This window comes from Mus caroli, unplaced genomic scaffold, assembly GCF_978045245.1.
Source record: "Mus caroli unplaced genomic scaffold, Mus_caroli_1 scaffold_2, whole genome shotgun sequence".
In the NCBI taxonomy this organism is placed as follows: domain Eukaryota; kingdom Metazoa; phylum Chordata; class Mammalia; order Rodentia; family Muridae; genus Mus; species Mus caroli.
Genome location: NW_028227257.1, coordinates 47,005,896 through 47,018,863, shown reverse-complemented (window position 1 = coordinate 47,018,863; position 12,968 = coordinate 47,005,896). Strand labels below are relative to the sequence as shown.

General features: G+C 49.2%; 1 protein-coding gene across 1 annotated transcript; it reads right to left on the bottom strand.

The window, feature by feature from the left end:
* Window positions 1-206: 206 nt before the first annotated feature.
* Window positions 207-12,493, bottom strand: Lrrn4 (leucine rich repeat neuronal 4). The gene is made up of 5 exons (XM_021156973.2): window positions 12,415-12,493; window positions 10,829-11,509; window positions 9,564-9,768; window positions 3,594-3,731; window positions 207-2,462 (listed from the first exon to the last, which is right to left on the bottom strand). Exons 2-5 carry the CDS (start codon window positions 11,487-11,489, stop codon window positions 1,262-1,264), a joined length of 2,205 nt encoding a protein of 734 aa, XP_021012632.1. The 5' UTR covers window positions 11,490-11,509; window positions 12,415-12,493; the 3' UTR covers window positions 207-1,261.
* Between the last annotated feature and the right edge of the window lie 475 nt (window positions 12,494-12,968).

The window sequence follows — 12,968 nt, the reverse complement described above, 5'->3', positions numbered from 1 at the left end:
ATTATATGTCTTAGGACTTAATACTAATTCACATTTTGGCCTTTGTAACTTTTTAATTTTTTTATTAATCATTCCATTCGTTTACTTCTCAAATGATATCCCTCCTCCTGGTTCCCCTTCCACAAACCCCCATCCCATATCTGCCCTCTCCCCCGCTCCCTGTTGCCTCTATGAGGATGCTCCCCCACCCACTCCCACTCCACTGCCTTTGTAACTTTTTAAGTGGGATTTAGAGAGATCTTTCAAATTCTCCTGGGCATATATTTGATGAGAATAAGGATACAGTTTAGAATGTTGAAAACATGCTTGGATACCCACTTAGAAATGTATAGTGTGATTCATATTCAGGTTCAGCTTTGATATACTTGCTGTCTGCAGCATGGTGTTTGTGCTGCAGCCTGTTTTGAAGATGAGAGATGGATTCAAACAACTTTCCCTTACAATAGAAATAAACACTGTTGTGAGTTCAATTTTGCCTCCACTCCAAATGTTTATAATCCCACCATTTGGAAAGACAGGGGCAGAAGGATCTAAGTTGAGACCAACATGGGTGAAATACAGAAAACCTTGGGAGCAAATAGCCTTTGCCTGTGTCTCACAAATGTTACCAGAAGGCCAATTTTAACTGTAAATCTGGAAATACATGTTTTTTCACACCCTGAAATACAAGTAAGGATCCAGAAGGCCTTAGGAAACCAACAATAGCTCTTACCTTGGCTATCAGCTCAAGGCCAACAGAACTCATTGTGCTAAAATCGGGCCACAAGGGAACGTCCATGCAAGAAACTTAGAGATGGCATTTCCAAAGGAGTTGTCTCTTCTTACAACTGCTTTCTCTCTGTTATCCCATCTCCTTCGTGTAGTATCTCACTTGGTATTGAGGGATATACGGAGTGCTGACCAATGTAAAGGATGTCACAGAGTGACAGGAGCTAGTTAGACAGGCATAGTGAGAACAACTATAGGAGGAAGGGTGACACTCATTCCTTCAACAGAGGAGGACACAGTGTAGTTCTGTGTGAGCCTGAGACGTGGTGGCTTCAAGGAATTTGGAGCTCATGTTGTCCTTAGGCATCAGCATGTTTCTGCATGCAGATGTATTTCAAATGGGAGACACTGGGATAATTGAAGTTCTGGAGCCTCTGCAGGTGGTCAAGGCTGGTTTGTTTAATCTGGTTGCTGGAAGGAAAATCAAGGCCTCAAATGTGTCTGATTAGGATGTTGGGGATAAACCCAAGGCCTTGTGCAGGCGAGGAAGTCACTACCACTGAGTTACTTCCTCAGCTCTGGCTGGGTTTTTGAAGGCCACCAAGTGTGTGTCGTAGAACTGCCTGTGTGGCTTCCAGCGCTGCCTCCAGAGACACACAGACAGCACCAGGGTGCTAACCAGTAACAGGCCACTGGCGGTACACAGTCCCCAGAAGATGACCACAGAGCTGGGCTTGGTTGTGAAAGTGGCACATGACCTCCTCCAGCCTGAGGTCTGTGACTGGCTCAGGCCAGCCCTGTTAGCTGCCAGTACACACACATGGTAGGTGGTGCCTGGTGTCAGCTTGTACAGGGGGTGCTGTCTGGCAGTAGCATAGATGTCCACTACTGACTGATTCCCAGATCCTCCTTCTGCCACATAGTGGATCTGATACCAGAGCACCACTGAGTTGGGGGCACACCAGTGGACGAGCACTGATGTGTCAGTCACCTCTGACACCCCCTGCAGCGTGGGAGGGTCTGGAGTGGTATCCTCCCCACTGAGACCAGGGCAGCGGCATCTGAAGCGCCTCTGCAGCTCTGCGCATGGGGTCTGCAGATGCTTGCAGGGGTGGTATTCACAAGAGACGTCCTGGCGAGGTGCTGTCACCTGGTCCCGAGTCTCCTCCTCCTCGCTGTCATCATCTAACAGCAAAACTGGAATCTCACCCTGTGGAGGGTCTGTGTGGAGAGCCCTGGGCATGGCTTGTGTCCTCTGCTTGGTCTGAGGTAAGCTCCTGGGATTTGGTGAAGTAGGCAAGGGTTCAAGGTACTTGCTGACTAATGGGGTAGAGGCAGATGAAATATTAGGCTCAAGGATATGTGTGGCAGTCTGCTTTGCCCCTGAACTGGCAGCACCAGGCAGAGCCCTGGAAGGACTATATACTAGGTCAGAGTTAGTGGACTGGGCAGTTTCCTCTGAAGTATCTTTATACATCCATGATCCTTGTGTGGAGGAAGCCATGGTGAGGGAAGGGACTTTGGTGATATTTTGTTGACTTCCTCCAGGCTGAGCAGACAGGGCCGTGCTCGGTCCAATGGAAGGCCCCTGTGTCCGTGGTGCAAAAACTGAATGATCGGAGCGGCCTGGGTTTGAAGGCAGGAGGGTGGTGCTTTGGTCTGACCTGCACACATTAGACAGGTGGGAGAGGGAAAGAGGGCCTGAGAAGGGGCCCGTGGATCCTAAAGCAGGCTCACACATGGTATCAGCTGCCCTGTAAGGGAAACCAATCATTAGGAGATACCTGGATTTCAAGCTTTTGAATCTTCAATGTGGGGTGTCTCCTCTGCCAACATATCTCTATCTGATATTGCCTAGTAACATCGTTTTATTGGCCCAGGAAACTTTTGAAGGAAGTCCTGTCATCCCTTCTGGGCAAAAAAGGAAATAGGAAGAAGGAGCTAACTACCCAAGATGTCATAGCTAGCAAATGGCAGAGCACAGCCATATCTACAGTAGGAAGTGGGACAGAGCCAGACTTTCTGGCTTTAGCCTGTGCTCTCAACATCTTTTTTTAACATCATGGTTAGCCCCTGGCTCTTAAGGGGTTTGGCGATAACCATTGGAAATGAAGTAGGGAATGGAAGTGAGGAGCCCCACGCCACAGCTGGACTTTTGAGGATGGTTGAAACCAAAATGGAGCAATTAGCTGGTGGGGATGGTCTAGGAGTGCTCACGATCGGTGATATCCCTAGATTGTTAGCACCCATCTTCTCACACCTGCTTGGGTATGGATCCCCTGGTGTATCTTAGAGAAAAGCTCTACTAAGCCAAGAGATACCTTTAGAATTGGTTTCCTGCCAGGAGAAAGCTCCGTAAGCATACTGGCCTCAGGCTGAATGGTCAAGAGCTAGGCTGCCTCTTGGGTGGTCAAAGGGCCTAGTCATTAAGAGCATAGGTGGAGATGGAGATGAATACTGCCTGCAACATCCACCAGCTACATGAGTTAATATATCAAGTGCTTCACTTGTTTGGGCTCTATTCCTTTGTCTGTAAAATGGAAAAATGGCACAATTGTTCTTGTTTGGCCCACAGGGCATGCAGACTACATTTCCCAGCCCCCTTTGCAGTTAGGTGTGGCCTGCCCATAAACTGCTGGCCAGTGAACAGAGTGGAAATGGTAAGCATCTGGCAGCCTGTTCCTTTTAAACGCTTCTAAGTCCATTTCTCCATGTTCTTTGCCCTTTCTGGCTAGCTGCATTCCAAGCAGAGCCTCCATCCCCCCAGCATGACTACACTGGGGTGAGTGCTCGTATGGTCAGATGGACAAGACACAAGCTGGGGCAGCTCCAGCTCTGGAAGGCTGATTCTTGCCTCACAGCCATCTACTTGGTAAATGAGTTACCTGTGTAAGACGGTTTTGTTGACATCCACGAGAAGCCAAGCTAGTTCACAGCTGCAAATGAGAGGGTTGCCAAAGAGACTGACGGACAAGATCTGGGAGGAATTCACAGTCCAAGGACCAAAGGAACTCAAGTTGCAGCTGAAATGACACATACACACACACACACGTCAGTTAAATCATGCTTTTAGGTTCGCAATGTTCCCCTGAGGTGGCCCTGTGGTTAAGAGCTCTGGCTGCTTTTCTAGAGGACTGGGCTCAGTTCTCAGCACCCACATAGTGGCTAACAACTATCTGTAACTCCAGCTCCAGAGGATCTCACATCCTCTGATGTCCGTGGTGCACAGACATAAAAACAAATAATTAAATCTTTAAAAAATATTTATTTATGTGTTTTATGTATGTGAGTGCTGCATTTGCATGTATGCCTGCATGACAGAAGAGGGCAGTAGATCCAATTATAGATGGTTGTGAGCCACCATGTGGTTGCTGAGAATTGAACTCAGGACCTCTGGAAGAGCAGCCAGTGCTGGTAATCACTGAGCAATCTCTCTATCCCCCAAATAATTAGATTTTTAAAAAAGAAAAAAATAGCCAGGTGGTGGTGGCACACGCCTTTAATCCCAGCACTTGGGAGGCAGAGGCAGGCGGATTTCTAAGTTCGAGGCCAGCCTAGTCTACAGAGTGAGTTCCAGGACAGCCAGGGCTACACAGAGAAACCCTGTCTCAAAAAACCAAAAAAAAAAAAAAAAAAAAAAAAAGAAAGAAAAAGAAAAAAAATATGTTTCTAGAGACACAGCAGTATTATGGAGAAAACAATTCTGTTAGTGATAGAAGTTTGAATAGAACCTAAATTGAGCTTAGACCTCCTATATTGCCAACCAAACTCTGTCATTATTATTTCATATCCGAGTAAAGAAAATATCTCCATGACGAGTGCTTTTTCACGGGTCTGTGATGATGAATGTGTGTGTAAATACAAATATCTGCACAAAAAGTAGACAGTAGATGCTATTGTTATATAGCAGTGCTGGGGATTGAACCCAGAGCCTCACACATACTAGGTAAGCATGTTACCAGTGAGCTATACACACCCTTAATCCAAAACTCTTAGTGAAACTCTACTGGGCAAGCCATGAGAGCCAGATGTTGTAATAGGTCTCCACCCCCAATAAGCCCATGAGAGCCAGATGTTGTAATAGGTCTCCAACCCCAATAAGCCCATGCAGATAGCACACAACCCTGTTATAATATTCATAAGCTGCATGCCTCGATTGGGTAGATCTACTGCTATACTACTCTATTCCCCAGCTATGAGAGCCCTTGTTACTTGCTGCTTCTCCCGCCACTTGTTTTTGTTTTGTTTTTGTTTTCCATCTTCTTTCCACCTCGTCTGTCTTCCTCTGTCTCCTCGTCTCCCCCTCCTCCTTCCTCTCTCCCCTCTCTAAAACTTCCAGCCCCACCTTTCCCTTCTACTGCCCAATCACAGGCTTTAGCCTTTATTCGACCATTAAAAATGGGGGGGAAGGTTCACATGAAATCACCTGAGTACCTGATCCACTCCTGGGGGCAGCCCCTCTTGAGGAAGCAGAATTAACATCAAAATACAAACAGTACCAGGGCAGTTCACAACAGCCAGAGAGTAGAACGAGTCCAGACAAAGATTCTGTTGGACTCCATGGAAGAAAGAGGAGAAGAAAGATGGAGAGTGGGTCTGCCATGGCTGAGTATGGTGGACGATTCGTAAAAATGGCCACAGGTCCTCTTTCCTCTGTAAGCACACACCTCTGCAGTGTGATTGCGTCTCTCCACATCACAAGCTAGTGTGTATTTCTAGGCCCCTGGAAACGGGTGACATACTTAGGCCAGCAGGATATTAGCAAATGTGATGTAGTCAGAAATGAGAAAGCAGTGGAGTTGGGCCATAGTTGATGGCACAATGCCAGTACTTATACAATGCCTTGATTCGTGTACCAGTTAACTCTCACTCCCTCATCTTCTCTGACTGCCTCTTATGAGTTACACCAGTTACTCTGATTGCCTCTTGGACTACACCAGCCAAGGCTTTTCCTTGCACTGTAGGAAAGACACAGCTGAACAAGTCCGGAATGTCAGCTCACTCACAGGAAACTATGAGGAAAGCTGAGTCAGCAGGAAGCCACTCTACCCACTGGCTCTGCAGCCGAAGTGCCCTGCAGCCCTGCAGCCCTGCAGCCCAGCAGCCCTGCAGCCCTGCCTGGTGTCAGGGGCCCAGCCTGGTTACTGTTAGCCTCACAGCCAGCATTGACATTTAACATGAAGAGCAAAAGAGGATATCACAGATGGCAGCAGCATCCTTGAGCATTTTGAGAATGATTGAAACCACGGCCATTTCTATTGACTAACTGATATGAGCTTCCCTTTGGAGCTCTAAAATACACATCTCAACGTTAATCAATCAATCTATCTATTTATCTGTCTATCTATCTTGAGACAGGGTAGATACGTAGTCCTGGCTGATCTGAAGGTGCTATGTAATGGACCAGGCTGACCTTGAACTCACAAAGATCTATCTGCCTCTGCTGGGTACCATGCACCACCATACCTGACTTTAAATGTATTATTTTTTTAAAGATTTATTTATTATTATACATAAGTACACTGTAGCTTTCTTCAGACACCAGAAGAGGGCGCCAGATCTCACTACGGGTGGTTGTGAGCCACCGTGTGGTTGCTGGGATTTGAACTCATGACCTTTGAGAGAGCAGTCAGTGCTCTTACCCACCGAGCCATCTCACCAGCCGCTAAATGTATTTTAAAAGGAACATGTAAAGAACTGACAGTTAAAAGTCATCTGCAAGAGGCTCACCCAGGGAATAGTTTCTGAGTTGCCTTTGTTACATAGAGGATGTCACCTAAATTTGGAAGCTTACGCACGCCTTCTTTTCATTCACATGATTCTTGGGGTGGCTTGGTTCCTGTGGTCTGGGCAGCCTCACGGGGACAGATCATGTAGGGCTACAAGACTGTACTGGCTGGTTTTGTGGGTCAACTTGACACAAGCCAGAGTCATTTGAGAGAAGGAGCCTCGGTTGAGGAAATGCTTTCATGAGATCCAGCTGGAAATCATTTTCTCAGTGATCAATGGGGAGGGCCCAACCCATGGTGGACCGTGCCATCCCTGGGTTCTGGGTTCTGTAAGGAAGCAGGCTGAGCAAGCTAGTCAGCAGCATCCCTCCAAGGCCTCGGCATCAACTCTTGCTTCTAGGTTCTTTCCCTGCTTGAGTTCCTGTCCTGACTTCCTTTGGCGATGAACAGCAATGTGGAAGTGTAAGCTGAATAAACCCTTTCCTCCCCAACTTGTTTTGGTCATGGTGTTTCCTTGCAGCAATAGAAACCCTAACTAAGACAATGATCAATAGAGAGCCCAACTGGGTGTGGACTTCTCTCCATGGTCCTCTTACCACCTGGGAGGTTACATGCTGGTCTGTGTACCGGATGCTATCTGTGGAGATTTTCGGGACTCTAGCCCTGCTGGAGTAGCCAAGGAGTTGTGCCCTCAGAAAGGGAGAGGGGAGTTGGATAGAGGCAGCCCCTGTGGCTCCGGAGCAGAGAGATGCTACACAGCAGTGGTGAGTGGAGTGAGCAGGGAGGTGGAGTTCAGATCTGGGCCAGCCGCCAGGTCTCTTCTGCAGCCACCATTGCTCTGGCTGGGCAGGATGGTACATGGAGTTGGCTAGGAGGTCAGGAGGTGAGATTTGAGCAGTGAAAGCTTCAGGAGAGAACTCTCTTCCCTAGAGTGTTACAGCTTACATGACAGATGCTCCCAGAAGAGCTTTGGTGAAAGTTCTCAAGCCTTTATTCCCTGTGGACAGGGTCTTATGTATGCTTTGGGGTGGGCTGGGATCTAATTCCAGATGCTTCCTATTGGCTTTGTCTGGCTTTTAACAGGTGATAATGAGCAATCACAACGAGGCAGCCATGCCTGCAGAAATGGTGGAGAATTCCACTCGGCATATTTACAGTTTCTCACGCCCAGCAATGGCAGATCCACTCCTGGCTCTCTCCTGTTCCTTCCCTGGAGTCTAACAATATTTGACCTGGGCTCCTCACTTGCTCTGAGCTTCTTGACTCTCTTAGATTTTAATTCCCTACCCTTCACATTCAGTTGTAATTCATCATGGGCAACATGCGCTGCAAAGAGCTATGGCATCCTTTCTATCGTAGTCTCTCTTACTCAGCCTGATGGACCGTTACCACCACCTGCTTTATAACATCTTGGAAGTCAGAACCATATTGTCATTGCTGTCGTAACTGCCATCTTCACCACCACTAGCAGCTTCACCACTACCATTATTATCATACAGTCACCACCACCACCATCACTACTACCACCATCATCCTCATCGCCTCCACTGTGTGTGTGTGTGTGTGGCAGGGGTTGGGTGGGGGATAGGCACGTTGATGTGCATGTGGGAATGTATGTGTGGAAGTCAGAGGTTGCCATCAGGATGTTCTCCTCAATCACTTTCCAACTTATTTTTCTGAAGCAAGGTTTCTGCACTGCACTTGAAACTTGCCTTTAGCCGAGGCTGGCCGGTCAGCCAATTCCAGGGGTCTACCTGTCTCTGTACCCCCTATGCTGGCATTGCATATATGCACCATCATGTCTGCGGTGCTGGAGATTAGAACTCAGGTCCTTGCGCTTGCCCCTTTCTAAGCCTCTACTCTAGTCCCACCTTTATCGATTCTACACACAACCACTATACTCTAGAAACTGACTCAAGGGCTCCCATTTGCTTTTCCCATGTAAAATGCCCCAGGGAGAGCACCACTGTAATGTTTCTGTTTCACTTTGTATCATTTTCCAATGCTTGATTCCTTTTCCTTTGCATCTTTGTACTCTTAACAAGCTCAAAGAAATAAGAACCACAAAGTGTCTTCCTTCTCCCCACATGTGCTCAGTAGCTGGTTCCTGGATGAAGGACAACTGTTCCCTCTTAAGGAAACATAGTTCCATCTTTGGCACCCACACTGAGCAAAGGAGAGCTAGGAAGACTCACTCCTAGGCTTCTCTGGGATTGCTAGCCAGGACACCACCCTTATCCACAATATGGGAAGCCCTTTAGTGCCTCTGAGCTACTCTCACTGGACTCTGAGAGGTAGGCCTTTGACCCAGGAAAAGTGCTAGGTACAAGTGGGTCAGGGAACACAAAACCTCGCAGCAGAACTAAGGTTCAGTGTCTTTACAAAGGTCAGTGATTCAGAACAGACTGTTAAATAACTGGATATTTCAAACAGAGCTGTTTAGGCTTTGATTCAACAGAAACCATAAGGGCTGAGAGCATTAAGGGACTGGCTGAAGTACCCAGATCCCAAAGAGAATTAATTGTTCTATACCCTGTGCAAGACAAGGGAAGACTGAGAGATGGGGTTTACTAGCCTATCACCCACCTGTAAACTCAAAGAGGGGAGACAAGGCTGGACCGTGGGTTGGAAGCTCCTCTAATTCCCATCCCTACCAAAACACAAGGAAGAAAAAGGATGTGTCTACATCAAATGGCAAGTCCCAGATGTAGGCCCCACTGACAGGAGGTGGCCTGGGGTCTTCCTCAGTGTCCTACTACTCTGAGAAGCCAAGCCAGTGCCTGCTACTAGAATAAAAGGAGCAACTCCAGGTCCTACTGCATGCTAAGCCTTCCTACCCCTCGTCTTCCATCCCAACCCTACTCATACCCTGGGATGGACTGAAAAGGCATCATGGGGTTCCAGTGGAGAGCCCTGGTGTCCTTGGCTCCTCCTTGCTAATTATGGCTGTGGAGACTGTCTGAGACCTTCATAAGATACTACGAGAAAGATGAGGGAGAACAGAAACCCAAGAGGATTTGGAAGAGCAGTGGCAGAAACAGTAAGGATTAGTATGTCATAAAAATTCAATATAGTTTAATGGGCAAAATCAGTCCAGTAATAAAAGCTGGGCTTAGGTTCACTTACTTCTGGAACTGAAGGACTTGTAGATTGGGTGTGTGTTGAAAGATCTCTGTGTGAACAGAAGTAAGTGCTGGAGATTCTCCACAATCCAGCTGCCGCAGGTTGGGAGTCATCTTGAAAATGTCTCCCTCCAGTGTCTTCAGCCTGGGCATCTTTCTCAGGTAGAGGGACTTGAGCTTTGGCAGGTTTCTGATCCACCCAGACTCAACTAAAGTCAAAGGAAATTATCCATTACAGCAAGGAACAAAACCCCAGGGCACCAGAACCAGCAATAAAGAAATGAATGACCCAGAGGACCAGAACCAGCAATAAGGAAATAAGTGGCCCAGGGGACCAGAACCAGCAATAAAGAAGTGAGTGATGGGGTTGGGGGTGGGGTCACTAGTAGGGCAGCTGGAAAGGCTCTTTCTCAGCTCTACCTAATCCTTCTTACAGTCCAGGTTGGCTAAGATTACAAAGAAGCAATGGACAACTCGCAGCTACAACTCACAGCAGGTGTGAGTCTGTACCCAGGACATTATCTCCAAGCCTGCTGCTGTCACAGCCTCTGGTTAAACTCCACTTGCAAAGTAGCCAGACTTAGTTCTAATGCCTCCCAAGAGCTGAGAGCTTTCGAGGAACATAAGAAAGGACAAGAGGGCACAGGGTTGGAGGAGGGGCCAGGAACTCAATTTTTGTAATTTCCCAATATATGGAGAACATCCCCTTTTCTGAATTTCTCATTCTTTCTAGCCCCCTGCCACTCTTCCTCTCACGGCTGTGATGAACAGTAGTTACAGACACATGAAGTATCTTTAAAGACCAATAAAATCGTGCTCTTGAATCAAAGACATCTCCCTCCTACATTCGGTTGAAAGGATCCAACATCCAAAGAAACAATGAGGGCGGTGGGACGGTGGAATCAATGAATTCCTCAGCATGCTTGAGGCTAAGTTCGCCTGTCAAGGGCCACAATGATAACTTCATCTCGTCATTCCATAGCGTTCATCTAGTCAGAACGCAGTGGCTAAGATGTTGAGATCTGCCTGTGGAATGCTTGGGCTTGGATCTGGGGACATTAGGCACGCTAGACCTTTGAGACTTTGGTAAACTCACGCCACCATTCTCTGCCTTAGTTTCCTCATATATAATCTGGAGATTATCAGCAGTTCTGTGATTGTGGGGCACTTGGGCACACGCAGCTGGTTTCTGGGGCCACCTCTGGAAGAACGCAACCCTAACCTCCATCCTCCCCAGAGGCACATGTGTAGCCCTCACATGGTACTCACCTCTTTCTAGGCACGTGCTGCTCAGATCCAAGAGCTCCAGCGCCGCCAGGGGCCCACCGATCACCCCCGCGAATGCCTCCTGGGCGATGTCGCCCAGCTCGCTGCAGGAGAGGTTGAGAAGCCGCAGCGCTGGGAAGCATGCGAAGGTCCGTGGCCGCAGCGCTCGCAGTGGGTTCCCGGCCAGCACAAGCGAGCGCAGGCTGCTCCCCGACGGCCCCGCGCAGGGCGGCAGCTCGGTCAGCAGGTTGTGGCTGAGGTCGAGCTCACGCAGCCCGGCCGGCGTGTCACGGCCCCAGTGTAGCACGGAGATGCGGTTGTGGTGCAGCGTGAGTACGCGCAGCTCGGGCAGGAGGCCGAGCACAGGCTCGCTAAGGGCGCGCAGCAGGTTGTGGCTGCCGTCGAGGCTGCGCAGCGTACGCGGCAGGCAGCTGGGCAGGCTCTCCAGGCTGCGGTTCGCCAGGTTCAGGGTGGTGACTCCCGCGGCGGGGAGTCCCACACAGGGAGAGTCGGTGGGGTGGCGGTCCAGGCTGTCCCAGTCTCCCTGCTGAGTGAGTCGGAAGAGGGGGATCGGGTCCTGGGAGGGCCTCTCCAGGCTCTGGCTCTGCGCCATCAGCAGTTGTAGCAGGAGCTGCAGCAGCTGCAGCATCAGCGTCCACCACATGTCAAGACTCTAGGAAAAGACTACCGAGGGCCCATGATGTCAGAGGAAGCCCCGAACGAAAGACACACAAAGTTCCTGTAGTGTGTGTGTGTGTGTGTGTGTGTGTGTGTGTGTGTGTCCGTATCCGGGGAGGAAGCAACCCCCACCCTCATCCCCACCCTCACCCTTGTCCCCACCCCCACTTCGTTTTTGTCAGTGAGCAGGTGGAGACCAGCGGTTTCCTCATCTCTGGTGCAAGATCCATCACACACCTGCTTGTCCTTGCTTTTCCAGCAGGAGTCTTCCCTGTCTTTTCCAAGCCTGATCTGACTCTTCCAGGACCCCCGCCCTCATGCTTCCGCGTGCTCCTTCTCTGAGTTTTTGAGAGAAGGTTGTTTTCTGTTCCTCTGTAGCCCCCCCCCCCTTCCTCCACCCCAGGTTAAGCAGCTTCGTTCTAACCGTGAACACATCCAGATTAAACCTCTGCTGAGATTAAAAACATGGACTAAAGGAAGATTTAGTTGTACCTAGAAACACTCACCTGGCTAATTTTTCATAATACAAGGGCCCTGCCACTTCTGGTGTCTCTTTCTTAAGAGAAGCTCAGGGTTGCCTTCAGAAGAAGACAGGAGCCCTAGACACCCGCAAGATTTGGGATCCTGGTCCCAGATAGGTTCTAACAGAAGCCAGCACTGGGTGTCAGCCCTTTGCAGGAGGGATTGATTGCCCAGCCCTGTTAGCTGTGCAGGGCAGGAAGTCACTGTCTGATAGCCCACATTACTGCAGATTCCCACCCTGGCTCCCTGCTGAACGCTGATATGAACAGTGAGCCACCATTAAGGCTCCTAGGGCAAGGCTCCCCTCTTAGTAGGGAGTTAAAGTGATGAGAACCATTGCTGGGAATTGGAGCCAGGTGCTAATGTATCCTGTATTTTGCCATACTTACCTGGCAGCTGTCCCAGTGGGATGTGGAGCCCCTTTAGGTCCTCAGTCTTTGGAATACTGTAGGAACCAGTGACTTCCCGGGTCAGCTCTGAATGTCAGAGGGAAGAAGCCAGGTTCCCGGCTGCCCCTCCTCCAGCTCCATCCAGGAGGAGCTTGAGACACTCCTGCCCCGAAGCCCCTCCTTCCCCACCAAGACTTCTGTTGTTTTCTATCCCCCTTCCTCCCTCTCGCCTCAGGCCTCTCTTTCCATAGACCTAGCATTCCCAGCTCCAGTCCCACCCCCACTCCTCCCATCCTCTTTCCTTGCTAAACTTCTCCCAAGCTTGAGAAAAGCCAGAAGGAAGAGCTGGTACTCAGTAAAGCAGCACGCTCACTGCTCAGGAATCTTATTCTCCCTTCTAGGTGATTCCAGTCATCCCAGGCCCACCAGGAAGACTGAGAGCATGCTGGGCTATTCTCCCCAGTTCTTTGTATATAGACCCTGGGACCAGAGCCTCCAGTTTTCCCCCCTGTCAGCGCTTATCTTGGGCATCTCTGAGAAGTCCCAGGAACCTT